This window comes from Procambarus clarkii, chromosome 8, assembly GCF_040958095.1.
Source record: "Procambarus clarkii isolate CNS0578487 chromosome 8, FALCON_Pclarkii_2.0, whole genome shotgun sequence".
NCBI classification, from domain to species: Eukaryota; Metazoa; Arthropoda; class Malacostraca; order Decapoda; family Cambaridae; genus Procambarus; species Procambarus clarkii.
Window position 1 is genome coordinate 40,046,572 of NC_091157.1, and position 18,370 is coordinate 40,064,941.

An 18,370-nucleotide genomic window follows, 5' to 3' on the forward strand; every position below is an offset into this window, starting at 1 on the left:
GCCTGAAACCCAAGCTGGCAAAAGAGAAGGAACGTCCGCCGTACAAAAAAACATCACAACGCCCGCGATCTCGCCAGGAGATCGGAGACTACAGTCCCGACGCACGATTCTAGAGAAGGAAAACCGTGAGACCGAGAAAACGCCAACAGGCCAGGTAAGCCAGGAAACCAGGAACCCAACCTGGCAATAGGAGAGCCAAAAGGCACAAAGAAAAACATACCACCACGTGTAGGATAAAATGAGAAAATGGAAAAGACAAGAAAAGACCAGAAGAAAAGCCCCAGCATCAACGGCCAGGGACAAGAGCCTAGAAGGAAGATGAGGAACGAAGAAGGCAAGTAGCAAAACGGGAATGAAAGGGACACGACCAACAACACACAGAGCCGCTTGTCATGTCCCAACAAGCCTCGCCAACACAGTTGTGTGACACGCCCCAATACAAGACGAAAAGGAAAAAAGAAGCAAAGGTACGCCACCAGACCACTACCCGAACCAAGGAGTCGAGCTACGAGGCGATGATCACCACATTTCAAATTCCCAAAGGAAGGGATAGGGTAGAGAAAGACCGACTATGGGACCCCCAGGGGTACACGCACCAGGGGACACCGGTGGAATAAGAGCCCAAACGAGCCAAAGAGACATGGGAAAGAAGTATTGCGGTGTCAGAGTAGTACACAAGCAGGACGCATGAGGAAGCGATGTGGTGGAGGATGGCACCACTCACAGCGTCATGCACAGAATTTGAGCCCAGCAGGCCCAGGAACCTGCACATGAGCGAATGACAGGTGAGAAGCGGGACCAAAAAGCCAGAGCTCAACTCCCGCAGACACAACGAGGTAAGTACTGTACAGAGAATCCAATGTACTGTATATGGAAGGGCTAAGCCAGGCACTGCAAGACGTGAAAGGAAAGGATGACCCAGATAAGACTACGAAAAACAGGGCCATGACCTCCCCCCTTGCAACCATTACCCCGAACAAGTAAGGCCCCCAGGAAGCAGGGAAGAACCAAACAAAAACCCACAACCAATCCCTAACACACATCCACAGCATGAAAACTGCAGCAAAACGTCATCTCAAAACATCCAGACAGGAACACTTACCCCATAACATATACCCCCACCATTGGACCTCGTAACTTGGTGGAGGTTGGGCCCCTATCTGGACTCAAGCATGGGCTGGACATGCATAAGAGTGGGACTGGATGGGTATAACTAGGAGCTGCCTCATATGGCTCAATAGGCCTGCTGCAGTCACCTGTGTTCTGGAGGTCTTATATACATATCCCAAAACCACAAACCAGCGCCTGGACGAGAGAGAGATGCCAGACCGCATAAACTAGCCTGCAGAACGTAGGCACGAACGTGTCATGACACAACATAGCCGACACAACGTAAAATCTCGGTGCTCCCGAGATTCCAGGAGCACTGCCAGTGGAAGAAGGCAGAGCTGCACATGGAGAAGAAAGAGTAGGGTAGAGCAGCCCCACACCCATACGCATTGAAAACCCAGTGTCCTCCCCATAGTAGCAATCCAGAATGCCCCCAGGCGCTACGGGGCACGGACTGGAGAATTGAGAAGAGCGAAAGGCGAAGCACCCAAGAGAAAAGGGATGCAAAACCCCAGCACACGTGCACACCACCCATATCAAAACAAACAACCATGGCGTATGCGCAGCAGGGATACCAGATGTGGGTCGCCAGAAGTCACAAGCTGAAGAAGAAACCACGAATGTGATGAGAAAAATAGACAAAATAGTGTTGTTAACAACCGAATCCCATATGAGAGTACACAGGGCAGCCACCAACCGTAGTCGAAAAGAGCAGGAAGGAGTAAAAAGAAACACGGCCCAGCTCCCCGTTTGGGCTACAAGGAGCCCAATCTGGCAACCCTGTGCAGCGCAAGACAGTGCACGGAGAGAAGAGAGAAGCACAAAAGAACGAAACAGGACCGAAAACGAGAAGCTTTGAGAAGGACCAACAAGCCCCAGAAAGGACCGGAAGACGACAGATACAGTATTCCAAGAAAATGGGAAGAATCAAAACCTTCCCAATCCGTCTAGAACATAAAGAAGCAAGCGTGAAGCATGAAGGAACAGAAGGCAAAGTCGCACCCGAGACCAAAAGTCATGCAGATCCCCCGAAAAGAGGGGAACATGACTGTGAAGGCCCGTCCCAAGAAGAAGGGTGGAGAAACGAACCCATTGACAGGGCGGACCCAACGGATCCAAGGAACAAGGAACCGATCCTGAGGAGGGGCCGACTCCCAAAAACATGTACGGAGAGGGGGAAAAAAATCCCCACTCCTCATAACCGCAAGCCCCGCCCAGAGGGTAGAAAAACCCAGGCAGGGTCCAAAACCTCTGCCCCCTCACAAGCCCTAGGAACCCACCAGGCAGGTCCCGGGGCCGACCCATTTCCCCAAAGCCCCAGCCTCACAAGAAAAAGCCCGGGCAATCGGACCAGCACTAAAGAAGGGAGCCCACTGGCAGACTCATACAACACGGCTGGAGGAACAGGCTCGAATGCCTCCGTCACTACCCCGGAAAGGGGAAAATCCCCGAGACTGCCAAAGTCTCAAGACCAGCAAAGCCCCACCCCGACCCAGAACCCACAAACGGTAAGGATCCAGATGCAGGGAGGAAGGTGGGGGGGCCATAACACGGGAAAGACAAGGAGGCGCGGAAGGAACAAAACCGAAGCGTCCAACACCCCCAAGCCCCGTCACACCAACCAAAAAGGGGGCAGCCCTGGGGCTCCCAGGGAGCAAACGACCTAGCGCGTTGCACCACCGAAACTCTACCTGCAACACCCATGCTGCCTGCACCCGCATAGTCAGCATAAGACTGGGTATTCGAGCCACAACAAGCAACAAAACTCGCAGGACTCCGGGCCGAAGGTGCTACTGACCCAACAGGCAGCAGACGGAGGCAAAACAGTGAGAGCCACCCTGAGACAAGGGGACAGAGCAACCCTCTAACCCACACAAAGCGAGGGAGGACTCCAGGGTCACATCCACCGGACCCACGCACCCCCCTCAGGGTTTCCCATCGTCCTGAGCGTTTACCTACCGGAACTCACGCCCAGGTAATCCCAGGCAGGGGGTACTGCTAACCGGGGCCCACAAATATCAAACAACTTTCTAAGAACTGAACCCCCAGGACGTATACACTCACGGGGACCTAGCAGGGAGAACCACTGGAAGGAGGAAGAGTACTCAGTACACAGGGGGGCAAGAACCAAGGCAGACCCCCCCAACCAGGCAGACAAACAAAAAGAAAAAGAAAACCCCGCAAGAGGACAGCGTATCCAGGCGTAATGGAGCTGGCCGCTATGATTGGTGAAAACAAGCTGCGCAGTACCCTGCGCCCCTACCAGTGCAAACTGCCCCCTACCCCAAGGCGAACAAAAGAGACAGAACACCCTAGCACACAAGGGGCTGCCGAAAACCAAGCAGTAAACGACCTAGCAGGGGCAGAACCCGAGGAACTTGTGGAAGGTAACCCCAAGCCCCAAGGGCAGTACTTACAGAGCACCTAGGGAAGGAAACCCTAGGTGCATGCAGCCCAAGTACTGGAGAATCACTCCCGGCTCACGCACCACCTAGAAGACAGTCACCACATTCTAGGTACAGTGTTGAAACAACAACCGGAGCCAGAACACACGACCTCAGCCTTATAACTGATCGTTTGCTTGTTTCTTTTAGGGGAGTTCTATCCACTTGTTCAGCTTTTGGTAGCAATAATTTCACCAGAATAGGGGTTTGTTTTGGGATGCTTACCTTTCTGGTTCATTCTCAAGCGAAAATAAATTACAGAGCTCGTTAAATTTATACCAGTACGGGGTCAGGTGATAAAACAAGTAGAATAAAGGAAAAAGCAAGGGGATAAAATAGGGGATAAAAAGGGAATAAATAGGGGATAAATGGGGGATAAATAGGGGACGAAGCACATACAAAGATCAATCAGGTGTAATAGGCCTGTTATGTTGAGCAGTTTCTTCTGTGTTGGCATCGTTATATTCCGGTCTTGTCCTTGCTCTCATGGTGGGTAGAGTAAATAGTTCCGTGATTTGGATGTTCATGGTAGGTTGTTCTATTCTTGTGTGAATTGCTTCAAGAAAGGGAAAAACAAGGTAAGGGAGGACGTTGCTGCCTCTTCCAGTGAGATCAGGGAAGTGTTGTGAATGTTTGATAGCTACGTTCTTTGCAAAAGTAGAGAAAAGACGAGCAAGTGATAGTGAACCACAACCCGGTCCCAGTGGGATGAAATTCCCAAGAAGAGAGAGCCTGCCTGACTCAGAGGTGGATTCTCCTTCCACACCATAACCCCTCTCCTCCTTCCCACCTTCCCAACGGCTCCCTCAAGCCAACAAAGACATTTAAGGTAAAGTACATGTACAATTGAAAACAGTAAAACAAAACATTTATAATTACATGTGCAGTATTATATTTACAATATAAAATGTCATACAGGTACAGTATTGATGTTTTTGGGGGGTGGAACGTAATAATTTTATTTTCATTATTTTAAATGGGAAAATTAATTTCTAAAGATGAGTTTTCCACATAACGAGCTCGGTGCCAGAATGGATTAAACTCGTTAATCGAGGCTCCACTGCACGGGATAGTGTTGTGCCAGACACTGCCCTCATCTTCCTACTAAGGCTTTAACCCTTAAAGTGCGCATCACTTCATATGAAGTGTAAATCGTTTTACCAGTCAACTGCGCTTCACTTCATATGAAGTGTATGGGTACCGCGCACGATTTGAATGGCCCGCGGTGTAGCTGGGGGTCCCATACGCTGCCCAGGGGCTCTAGTAAACAGCGGCCATTTTGAAAAAAAATCCAGCTCACGATTCGATGGCATGGGAGGCCTCAGTTTAGCGAGAGTCACCATGGCGAGCGCACAGTCAAACGCCTCACGGGCACGCACCACTCAGTCCCTCACCCCAGAGCAAATAGCCCACGAATTATTCTCTGAAGGTGAAGAAAGTGTGTTTGACGATTCAGACAACGATGAGGATTATACACAGTTGTCGGGTGATAGCAGCAGCAGCAGTGAAAGTGAGAATGACCGCCATGCCATGGCGAGGCCTATACGCTCTCCCATGCCTCCTCGCCCATTTTCTACCCCAATTCTACCACGACCTCACAGTTCCTGTGGATATTTTCTGTTTGAGGGTGACGAGTCAGAGGGAGGTGACTCCTTTTCTGGGTTTAGTGACTCAGATCAAAGTTTTATTGAGCCTGTGGCTGGTACCAGTGGTGTAACTGGGCGAGAAATTGTCGCGTCAGCAGCATCTCGCCCGGCCAAGCGCCACCGCATGGCACCACATGAGGGACCAAGACCCTCGTGTTCACGTGCACCCACCTCACGTGCACGTAGCCGCCGTGCTTCTCGCAGACGGTATTCAGCTCCTGGTCGCCGGTATGCATCGCTTCCTCGCCGTCTTTCCTCTGCATCTCACAGGACGCCTGGTGTACTTGAGTGGAGTGATGGTGACGATTTTATTCCTAATATTCCTCACTTTGACGATAAAGATGTAGGGATTACAAACCTTTTCCCTAATCAAGGTGAGGACATGGCTGAGATGGAATATTTTACAGCATTCTATGATGAACCACTCATGGAATACATTGTACACCAAACGAACCTGCATGCTGCTTACCTGATTGAGAGGGAAATCACAGAATTTTCACGACTGCAGCGTTGGAAAAATACCACAGTGGCGGAAATGTATGTGTTTTTGGCACTCTGTTTGTTGATGAAGCACTGTCACAAACATGCAATAAATGACTATTGGAGCAAGGACAAGACAATACCAACACCTTTATTCGGGAAATATATGTCACGAGACAGGTTTCAGATACGCCTCAGGTGTCTACATTTTGGAAGTGTTCAGGACCGAACACCTGATGATAGACTGTGGCGAGTGAGGCACTACATGAACGATGTTATTGGAAAATTCAGAGATTTTTACGTACCAGCACAGAAGCTGGTGGTTGATGAATCTCTCATACTTTTCAAGGGACGTGTTCCATTCAAACAGTACATTCCCTCAAAACGAAACCGATTTGGCCTGAAATTTTTTGTTCTTTGTGATTGTGAGACAGGATACGTGTTACACATGATTCTGTACTCGGCTAGTGATGTAGACATTCCCGGTAACGACGAACATGGATTCTCGGGGAGTGTAGTGAAGACCATCATGGCTCCGTGGATGAACAAGGGACACATTTTATACACAGATAATTACTATACAAGTCCCTTGCTAGCTCGGTTCTTGCTAGAAAATAGAACCGGATTGGTTGGTACAGTAAAGCCACAACGAAGGGAAATGCCTGTGTTTGACAACGACATTGCAGTTGGTGAGTGTCAGAGAAGGAAAAGTGATAACATTCTGTCAGTTCGGTGGAAAGACAAAAGAGAGGTGAACTTGTTGACAACAATTCATGATGGAACAATGGTGAACAGTGGGAAAGTGAGCCATAAAACAAACGCACCACTATATAAGCCAGACTGTGTTTTAGACTATAATATCAACATGCGGTTGATTGATAAATCAGACATGATGATTGGCACTGCAGAGTGTGTGCGGAAGACATGTAGGTGGACGAAAAAAGTGTTCTTCCATCTTGTGGACATGAGCATGCTGAACTGTTTCAACATGTACCTTGTGAGAACTGGACGTAAGCCCACTTTCCGTGACTTTGTATTTGATGCTGCAATACAGTTATTAGGAAAGTTTGCAAAAGATGTCCCAGGTATTCAGCGGCCCATCATAAACCCACTGTTGCAGCATGCTGGTACTCCACGCCTCGCTCACACTGAAGGCTTCCTAGCACACAAACTTAAGTATTTGCCACCTGGTGTGAAGCGTGCAATAGCCCAACGTGATTGCTTGGTGTGTAAAACAACGACACGTAGAGACAAGAAACGGAAGCTTGTGCAAACATGGTGTGAAACGTGTGGTATCCCATTATGTGCTCTCGACTGCTTCAATGACTACCACAGTCTAGAAATCTTCTAAGTGTGCTTCAAAGTGTGTATAGCGTGTGCGAGTGTGTAAATATGTAAACATATAGGCAGATAGCGTGTGCGTGTGTGTAAATATATACAAATATAAGCAGAACATACAATATAATAGACTGTAATGACATATTATATTGCCGTAATTGAAAACATTTGTGTGCGCCTGTGTATACTCAAATATGCAACAATTATTGATACAAAATATGTTCAAACAGTATTTGAAACAATTAGTGAAAAAAAATTAGATAAAATGCGCTTAGACATTGTAAATAAATAGCGCGAAAATATATTTGTGGCAACTCTGGCTGTTTGAGGACCGCGCGCAACATCTCCCGGGCGTGTACTGCATGAGCGAACATGCAGATTGTGACGTCATCACCGAGCTTCTCGGCTCTATTGCAACAAAAGTAAGTACAATAGAATTTATTTTTTATTTTTCCCGTGATCAGTGAACAGAACTTAACAGATTAGCAAAAAAAAAAAATTTTTTTTTTTTTCAAAATGACATGCGCCTGTGTGGATAGCAGGATATTAGACCCCGAGCATGTTAAGGGTTAAAAAGAAAATTGAAGGACTTTTTTTTTTTTTTTTTTTTTTAAGTTTTACTGGATGATTACTGGAGGCCTAAAGGAAGCAAATGGGAGCCTAATGTATGCATGGGAGTTTTAAATTTTAAGATAGGCCTAAAACAACCCTGGCTGTGGTGTTGGAAATACCCACGGTTTCATACATCTTTGTATTTTTATACAAACTTTGTATTAACCATAAGTAGTTACTAAAATTACTAACTTGTAGATTTAATCATCATCATGATTTATATTAAACATATTGCCAGATTCTTCCTAGTCAGAGTGACAACGCGAGGAACGACTGGCAAAAACATGAATTCTTTCCACATTTAGTTGGATTTATAACAGAGTTCAGTTTATCATTTCATTTACTAAAAATAGTTACTTACTAATAAGTTTAATTTCATGGCATACTACTGTACTGCTTACTGGAACTCCTTTATTTAGTTGATATCAAACTTTCTAGAGGAAATTATTTTAATGTAAATGATTTCACCTTGATTTCCTCGATTAGCTACGTGACTTTAATAAACCAATTTATGTTGCGAGAAATTATATTTTAACACAGAAGAATTAAATGTGACATCAATACACATCACTATCCCTTCTTTCCTTAGTTAATTATGATATATATATATATATATATATATACATTTATGCTCGAGATATCTATCGAGAGCCGCGCATGCGCAATCGAGAAGAGGAGGAAGACGCGAGAACGTCTCCAGCTACCACGCGACATTGGACGCCATTAGTAGCGTGCAACAGTGAGCTACGTTTTGATCGTGCTTATTTCGCTCCCACGACCAGTAGAGCGGTGCCACGTCCTTTGGCACGTCACAGCCGTGTCCCAGAGCTAGCATATCTGCAATTCCATGGTCAACGCCCTTCAAGCAGCAGCTGGAGGACGAAGGATTGCACAGTTCTCTACATCAACGGACACGCGGCTCGGCAACTATTATTTCCTTTTTGTTACCATGTGCCCACAGTTAACATTTAGGCTAGTTATCGTTATTCCGTATATAAAATAACAAATTCCCGTACGTGTCTTCTTTAACAGATTTATAATCTAAATAGGCGATTATATTCAAATTTCTGTAGAAGAAATTTACAGTGCTTGAACATAAATTGCACAGATATTTGCAGGAGATTTCTACAATGATTACCATATCCTTTAAGAAGATTTCCTTTATTTAGGATGTACTTATAGTTACAAGGGAGCCGGGCGGACGAGCGGACAGCACGCTGGAGTTGTGATCCTGTGGTCTCGGGTTCGATCCCGGGCGCCGGCGAGAAACAATGGGCAGAGTTTCTTTCACCCTATGCCCCTGTTACCTAGCAGTAAAATAGGTACCTGGGTGTTAGTCAGCTGTCACAGGCTGCTTCCTGGGGGTGGAGGCCTGGTCAAGGACCGGGCCGCGGGGACACTAAAGCCCCGAAATCATCTCAAGATAACCATTAGTGGAATTCTACAATGTAATTGCCTTCCAGCTCCGGGTCCACGACAACCGAGGTGCTAGGCTTCTCCACCTTCACGTGCAACAATTTGCTCTATGCAACACGTCGTCGGTGGAGCGTGGCAACTGATTACACCACTCTAGTTTTACAGCTAAGCTGATCATGTTATCCATAGTAATAACTCTGTAGTTATATTAGTGATCACCCGAGATCAATTATACTAACCCATTGATTTACCACATACTGTACTATTCTATCCAGTAATATTTTGAGGTGCATTTACCTCTAATATTATATAATCAACCTTATTTACTTTCATAATTTATTTACTCTGGTGAAGAACCAGCACCAGAATAATGCTAGGCATGCATTAATCTTTTAGCATGTAACCCCCCAATTTTGTGCAGGTTAATTTGACTCCCTTTACATAAGAAATACAGTTTCACTAAGATCCAGAGGACACTAGTTCTTGGTAGTTTAATCCATTGTCTCATTTTGTTTTCCACTTTTTCTCAAAAAGTAGTGATCCTTCATAGCTATCGAATTATTTTATTTAATTACAAAATATTGGAGTCAGATTTTCCCACATGTGGTGCACATCAAGAAAACAACCCCGGTTTTGGAGTGCAGTGCAGAGATTAAGAGTTACCATTTATACCCTCAGATTTCCTATGCTGTATGGCCAGGTTTCACTAAGAATTTTTTATTTTAACATGGGATGGGCAACTTTTCCATTAGCCTGTTAACTCTGTCCCAACATCCTAAGCAAATCCACACATCCTCCACTTAAGTGAATTCTTTGTTTGTCGAATCTGGTCAATAAATCAGGACTAGAAAGTGTGCATTCCAGAGATCCACTGAATCAAGGTTTGTTGAATAGAAGTACCACTGTGATTACATGCACATAAGGGGGCATATCATTCTAAATCGTTATAAATTGAAAGTTGTTCAATTTGCTTATAAATTTTTTTATGAAATGGTTATAGAAAGGGCTGCAACTGGTCCAAGTTTCACCATCACACCCTAAACAGAAAAGGAGAAAAAAAATACACAACGTATTATGCAACGAATGTTCAACATTCTCAAATAATCTCAGGGAACACATCTGTCAACTAAAATGTCTACTATGTGCTGTAGAAGCACAAACTCTTGTAATAATTGTAATATGTATGTTCAATATATTTATATTTAAATTTTTTTTTTTTCCTTTTTATTTTTTTTCATTTTTTTTTTTTGGCCAATTTTTTTTTTCTCGTTTGTTATCAAGGGATTTTCATGAAACTTGCACACCTTTCTCAATGGATGCCTATCTGCAAGGGTGCCAATTATGAACGAAATCTGTCGAAGTCAAGCTCAGCTACAGGTGGCCGAACTTGGATCTTTATTTTACTCTGGAAAGTAATTTACACCTTCAAAGTACTTTAGAGCTTTCATTTATTAATCAATTTACATGCAAATTACACCTTATATGTAGCATTTGTGCTTCAACAGACTCTAGTAGACATTTTTGTCCAAAGTCTATTTGTTGATTTTATAAAAATTTATAAATATCATAAATTGCATATTTTTTCAGTAGGGTAACTTTGAAAAATTATATTATTGCACTAAACACTTTTTTGATAAAACTGATCACTAGAATCCTTTATTATGTGCTTAATTTAATATCTGAGTGTTATAGAAATGATTTTAGTTGACACATGTGTTCCCTGAAACTATTTGAAAATTCGTTGCATAATTCGTTGTTTATTTTTTTTCTCCTTTTCTGTTTAGGGTGTGATGATGAAACTTGGACCAGCTGCAGCCCTTTCTATAACCATTTCATACAAAAATTTATAAGCAAATTGAACCACTTTTAATTTTACATGAATATGCCCCCTTAAGCTACTATGAGTGGCGTGTTAGCATGCACAATCCTTCTTGGCTGAACGACGTGATACCACACTCACAATATCACTCAGTTACCATTGATGCTTGACCCCTCGACTTCTACCCATTGCGAGTAATGAGGAGAGTAGGAACAGTTAATCAAATAAGGCACAGCGCCAACAGTAACTTGTTGGCCTTGCCAAACACATTCATACTACTTTCACAATCAGCTACATAAATCTTGATGGTTGGCTTCTCGAGGCAGTTCTCTAGCACAGTGAAGTGCTGGTCTTGTTGATCTGCACTGACCATGTGAGGTATCTTAGCAAGATCACACACACATGGTGGCTGGCAACAGACATGTGGGTGGTCAGTGTGGAGTGGCGCGAGATGTGTACACAAGAGCGACAGGTGTTCAGCAGGGCACTGGGTCATGACTTATGCATAATTAAGGTGTGGGGCTTCACTCTGGGCACTCGTGGTTAAATCACACAGATACTGCTTGTGGTCAACATACTGTACATGGGTTCACATGTGGGCAGCTCACAACATGTACAAGTGGCAGACACAGACTGACAGCTACAGTTAACTATTTTTTTCAGACTGATTTAAGCACTTCACACTTTTAAACATCTATAGCTGCACTTGTCTCAAACTGTACTGTAAATTCATTACTTTTACTGGTCAGTTACTCTTAATGATTACACAGACAGATCACAACTAAATTTAGACACTTCACTCAGTCCTGTTGCATCTGAAATGTATTATCATCATTTCTTCTTATGTCTCATCAGTTACACATCAATAGCCTAAAATATTTGTATTACAGAATTCATTACCGTTTGCAGATTATTTTAAGAACAGTGAAATCCTGGTGGGTATGAGGCTTTAGTGTCGGGTCACACTTCTCCATCTACCAAGGTTTTGTCTCCTGATTTCAACCAATTAGATTAAATGCTGTAAAATTGCATGGGATATGCTAACTTTTCATAGGTTGACAGAGATCATGTAGGATAGATGGTGTCATGACAATGTCATGACTTCCCAGATACCCTTGCTGTGAGTGACCGACTCCTTAACCTTTTAACTGCGCAACGCGCCTGCAGGCCCGGGCTTCAGGTGCGCAACGCGCCTCCGGGTGTTTTTATTTTTCACGTTCCATTCAAAACTCCTGCGGCTACATGGGGTTCACATCAGCTTCCTCGGGACTCTTGTAAACAGACGCCATCTTTAAAAAAAATCATGGTCCACATTGCCGGGTGTCAGAGCCTCAGTAGTGAGTGAGCAACCAAGGTTGGCGCTCGCAGCATGAGCGCACAGCACTGCTGTTCAGCGTGTGACCACAGCATCGCCTAATATTGTCAAAATATATATATAATCTGTTTTATTTAGCCATGACAGTATTATAGAAGAGCCCGAGTGTGATAATGACTGGATACAATGTTCAAATACTGTATCAGTGATTCAATGCTGTTCACAATGTTCACAGTGCTAGCCACAGCACCACAGCATTATTTCGTCCATCTAGGAATCTTCAAACGACTTTTTAGGTTCCTTTTCAAAATAAACTTGTGGTCAATTATTCATTTACAGGTATTAGTGACCAGGATTGTGGTTATAATTAGCATTGTGCGTAGGAAGGAGGAATTTCGGTGAGGGAGGGAGGAAGGGAAAGAATTGAGGTAGCCTCACTGTGTGGCATTAACTCTTGTTTTGCTCACCATACTAGCTTCGTGGTTCGCTATGGGGAACACATGTACATGGGTATATACAGGGTGTGTGAATAGTGTAATAACAGCACCAGGAGTATGTTGTGAGGAGCTAATTTAGTGAGGGAGGTGACGTCGTAATCGTGGCGTCGTCTGCTGTCTGCTGTGTGATTTGTCATACAGTGTATGGTGGCCACTGTATTGTTTGGACACAATACCGGCTTACTTGCATAGTTCTGGTAAATAAAACATGTAGATAGGTATATATAACATGTGTAAATAGTGTAATAAATACAATAAAAGTATGGTGGGAGGAGCAATGTTGGCGAGTAAGATGTTGGAGTGAGGGAGGGCTGGCTGGGTGTGGCTGCTCACACTCGCGGTGTTCTGAGTGTGTTGATGGTGAATGTATATAGTGTGTGACAGTGTATAGTCATTAAATAGATTGTATATATACATAAATTAGCATGATACATGGTAAATATGTGCAACATATGTGTACACAAGTGTCATGCACATAACACAGTGTCCTCAGACAGTACGAATGTTTTACTGCCATAATATAGTGTACATGTTCATTATACATAGGATTAGCACGTAAAAACAAATAAAATGTATTTGTAACTGTGCACAAAAAATGAACAAAAATATATTCGCGGCAATTCGCATGCCCCGCCCCAGGCGCCCTACCGGCCCCGGGAGCTTACTGCACGGGCGAATGGGGAATGATGACATCACACGCCATCTTACGGACCCCATAGCAGCCAAAGCAAGCACAAGTTCGAAATTTTTTTGACATACCCATACTGAGGGAAGGGTTTTTGACACTTAAAAAAAAACATATTTATAGGCCACGCAGTTAAAGGGTTAATCTCTTGCAAAAGTACACCCCTGTAGGAAGTTTTCAGAATGGCAGGGTAAGGCTTGCTCTATACCAGCATATGCTAATGAGGTCTATCTCCTTGCTGAATGAACCTCTAAAGTTCCTCGCAACATTACCATGCAACTTCAACAAAGGGCTTTCAATAGAGACCATACAAGCAAGATCTCCATACAACACTAAGAAAATAACCAAAGTGCACACAACTTGTGCACTTGGCACATTTGGCTTGATTCATCAACTTTGTGCACATGCAAAGCCCTACAACATGCAACATGTGTCAGCGATGGGAATCTGAGACACAACTCTCTCACACTGAGAAATGAACACCAAGACAGTTTGGGCATGTTGAACACATGGATGATGGTAAACTGGTGATTAGGAGTTTTAATGAATTTTGGACAAGAGAAAAGGAAAGTTGGAAATGAAGGTAAGAGTCTACAGTCGGTGAGTGAGCAAGGAGAGTTGGGCCAATCGGCTACAGTAAGGAACAAAGCATAGTGGAAACAATTTGTAAGAACAAAAGTACCTATTTAAAGTATATGACAAATCACAAGAAATGCTGTACATCTGGTCATATGAAGTGCTGGGTTGCTATTGTGGATGACTTCTGTAGTGTGGTAGTACTTGTTTATTTGTCATGTTATATACTGTATTTTGAATGACATAATAAGTGGATGGATGACTGATATATATATAATATTTAATTATTTAATATTTGCAGTTACTTCCTTCTTTTATAATATTACTCACCTATGAGATACTGCCTCTGTATCCCAAGAAAATTGGAAAAAGGGTGGCTACCTGTGGAGGTTCCAGGGATCAACGGTCCCAGGGCCCAGTCTCTGACCAGGGGCAACGATAATATACTGTATATACTGCAGCCATGTCCAACAGCCCGGTTGACCAGTCCAGCAACCAGGAGACCTGGTCAGGGACTGGGCCGCAGGGATATTGAGCCCCGAAATCCTCGCAAGGTAACTGCACTTTCAATACTCAATAAAAACCATCTATGAACACAAACCTGTGTAGAATGGTCTCCAAAGGATAAAGCAAGATATCCGATGCCAGATGACCTATAAATGTGGACTGGAGACGGACGGAGGCATCTAAAAAGGATCCTGAGTCCTTACTTACAGCACCCTGAAATACATAGTTTTAATTGAAGACATTTTTTACAATCAGTTATTCTAATTAGAACAATGTGTAACAATTTACATGTTTCATGTATCCTAAATCTTTTTAACCACTGCACTACTCTGCATTAAAATTCAACATACCTGTGGTGTGCCAAGAATAAATTCTTTCCAAAAAATTATTTTCTCTTCTTATATTGTTAAAAGACAGTCTCTGATCACAGGAAACTAAAAAAAAACCAGCGTTGAATGTAATGAAACACCATTTTCTGGGTGAGTCCCGGAGGCTCCCCGGAGCTATCCCAGGCTGATATGCTAATGTCAGACTTTGGCATCAGTCATGTGTATGGAGTTCTTAGGCCTACCGGGGACCACGGCCAGAACCGGGCCCCCTCAGAGAGGCAAGGGGAGCAATGGCCTATAGAAGCCCCCGTGTAGTTGGAAGCATTCTATGTCTGCCATCGACCGGAACAGGCACCCAGAAAGGTAAGCGCCCCAAAACAAACCCCTATTCTGGTTAAAATTGCTACCTAATACCGAACTAGTGGATAGAACTCCCCAACCGAAAACAAGCAAATTAGTGTGACGTCACACACTGCCGCGCCGCTGTCTGCGCAGCTCCCCCTTCCCCGGGAGGGGGAAGGGGGAGCCCCAGACCCCCCGCGCCGGCTACCCACACCTCAGTTCTTGAGGCTGGATGTCAAAAACGCGAAAAACCGCCGACCGGAGGGAGGGAGGGATGCCGGGGAGCCTCCGGGACTCACCCAGAAAATGGCGTTTCATTACATTCAACGCTGGTTTTCTGGGGGGAGCCCCGTCGGCTCCCCGGAGCTAACTACCCACAGACAGAAAAAGAGGGACTTACCCGGGAGGCGGTCGTCGCTCACCCCTCAACTCGAAGCCGAGACAACTGGCTGCAACCGCCGACCCAAAGCAACACAGGCCCGACGAGGGCCAGGGACATTCACAAGGTAACGAGCAGCCAGGACCCTGTTCGACCGCCAAAATCCCCGCGCCCGAATATCAGACCAAGACATATTCCCAAAGACGGCAGCAAGAGCCGCGAACTTACGAACGTCATGGGCACGGGGATAGACCGCAGGCTGGCTAGACCTAATAACCCTGCGGACGACCTGAGAGACCCGAACCCGCGAACAGGGAAGAAGGGAAACCGGATCAACCCACAGCGCGTCCCCGGACACAGAAGCTGTGGCGCGCAAATAACGGCGAAGCGCCGCAACCGGACACAAAACATGATGCACCCCCGGCCTGACCAACCAAGCATCAACCACCCATGGACCCCTCCGGAACGCAGCAGTCTCATTCTTCGCCAGAAAAGAAGGAGACGGCTGCAAACGAACAAAACTATCACCACGACCAAAAGAGCAGAAACCCCTGCGCCGGAGGAGAGCATGAAGCTCCCCTACCCGACCCCCAGAGGCCAAAGCCAACAAGAAAAGTGCCTTGGAAAAACAATCCTGGACCGAAGGGGCCACAACGAAACGAGGAGATGAAAGGAAAGCGAGCACTCTGTCCAAAGACCAGGACGGCTCAGGCGACGCATGAGCAGGCCGGAGGTGAAACAATGCACGAGACAGCTTGCGAAACGGCGCAGACGTAACATCGATACCGAAAGCAAGCTGAAGCGGCTCCGCCAGCGCCGCACGATACGAAGCGACAGTGTTAGGCATAAGATGACGGTCCTGAAACAACCACGAGAGGAAGGACAAGACCACCCGAACAGACAAGGAGCTAACACGACGAAGACGCAAAAAGAAACGGAAGGACCGCCAGGAAACTTCATACTGCCGCCGAGAAGAAGCCCTCAGGTGGGACACCAACAAGGAGGCCACCTGATCACCATAGAGATGATGATAGACTCGAGTCAAAAAAACCATACGCGAAGACTCGAGGAGAAGATCGAACCAGCTACGTGACGTACCGGCCCGATCTGCTGAAAGAGGCGGAGCCGCGGGAAAACCCTCGGGTTCGGACACCGAGCAACCAGCGCCTGAAACCAAGGCTGGGCCGGCCACCAAGGGGCCAGAAGGACAACTCTCCCCTGGTAAGTCTCTAAGCGAGTCAGGACCTGGAGCAACAGCCGAACTGGGGGAAAGAGGTACAGGAACCCCCACCTCGACCAGTCGAGCCGAAAGGCATCGACCCCGACGGCCTCGCAATCGGGGAAGGGCGCCGCATAAACGGGAAGACGCCGCGACCACGCCGACGCGAAGAGGTCCACCTCGGGGCGCCCGAACGTCTGGCAAAGCCAACGGAAGGACTCGTCGTCGACCGTCCACTCCGTGGAGAGGGGAACGAAGCGAGACAGGGCGTCGGCCAAGACGTTGGACACGCCCCGTACGTGAACCGCCAGGAGAGCCAAACCCCGAGAACTCAGCAGACGAGTCATCCGAAGCGACCAACCCCAAAGAGACAAGGACCGCATCGAACCCCCGCGGTTCAGGCAATGAACCACCGGAGAGCAGTCCGAATGGAGCCGAATCGTCGATCCGCGGGCCACCCGAATCCTCCCCAGAGCAAACCACACTGCCGCGAACTCCCGCACCGTACTGTGAGCTCGACGGAAGGACGGATCCCAACGCCCCTGGCCGGCCTGGTGAGCACTGGTCACAAAACCCCAGCCGAGAGACGACGCATCCGTGTACACATCGAGCGAGGGCTCGGGTAGGCGCCAAGGCACTGAACCCCGAAAAACCCGAAGAGGAAGCCGGTGACGCAGCAACCGACGCAAGTCCCCCGGGGGTCGAACTCTGCGATCGCGAGAGAGGCGGAAGGGGGAACCCCGAAGGAACCAGAACAGCCGTCGAAGCCAAACCCGACCCGGCGGGTAGACCACCATCGCGAAGTTCAGGCTCCCGCACAGCCCCTCGAGCAACCGCCGGGTGACCCGAGGGCCCTCCAGAAACAGACGAAGGCGGGACCGCAGCCGCAGGAGAGACTCCGGAGGGAGAGACAAGGAGGCGGTCCGAGAGTCCCACACGAGACCCAGCCAAGTCCGAACCTGAGAGGGAACCAGATGGGACTTCCTCCAGTTCACCAAGAACCCGAACCCGGCGAGCTGGGAAAGAACCAAATCCCTGGCTAGCAAGCAAGCGGACTGGCTGGGAGCCCAAACCAGCCAGTCGTCGAGGTAGGCCAACACCCGAACACCTAGGAGACGCAAACGAGCCACCACAACCCGTGTAAGGCGTGTGAACACGCGAGGTGCCAGGTTCAACCCGAACGGGAGACAACGAAAGCGGTAACTCAGACGCCCCACTACAAAACCGAGCCAGTCCCTGAACCGCGGATGAATCGGGACATGCCAATAAGCGTCCCGGAGGTCCAGGGACACCATCCAAGCACCCGGCTCCAAGAGGAGCCGAACCTGAGACAGCGTAGTCATCCGAAAGGAGGGGCAATGAACCCAGGGGTTCAGACGGGACAAGTCCAGAATGAACCGCAGGTCCGCGCAGTCCCGTTTCGGAACCGGAAACAGACGGGAAACCCATCTGAGGGACGACGTCGTTTCGACGACGCCCAAGCGTACCCACTCCAAGACGACTCGACAGAGCGCAGGGGAAGAAGCCTGCCCCGCCAGCCCCGACCCCCCAAAGGGGGGAGGGGCCACCCAACGCCACCGCAGGCCGCGAGACACGACCCGAAAGGCCCACGAATCGTGGGACCAGGCGCGGGCGAACAGCGCAAGCCGCCCCCCC

The 18,370-nt window shown here is 47.0% G+C and overlaps 1 protein-coding gene across 3 annotated transcripts in view; it reads right to left on the reverse strand.

The window, feature by feature from the left end:
* LOC123759844 (mitochondrial outer membrane protein SLC25A46) overlaps positions 1 to 18,370 on the reverse strand; it is a 137,060-nt gene that overhangs the window by 64,420 nt on the left and 54,270 nt on the right. For all 3 annotated transcript variants that reach the window (XM_069317593.1, XM_069317585.1, XM_069317597.1), the window contains one exon: positions 14,540 to 14,658. In XM_069317593.1, coding sequence (XP_069173694.1) covers positions 14,540 to 14,658 — 119 coding nt within the window. The remainder of the gene's footprint in view (positions 1 to 14,539; positions 14,659 to 18,370) is intronic.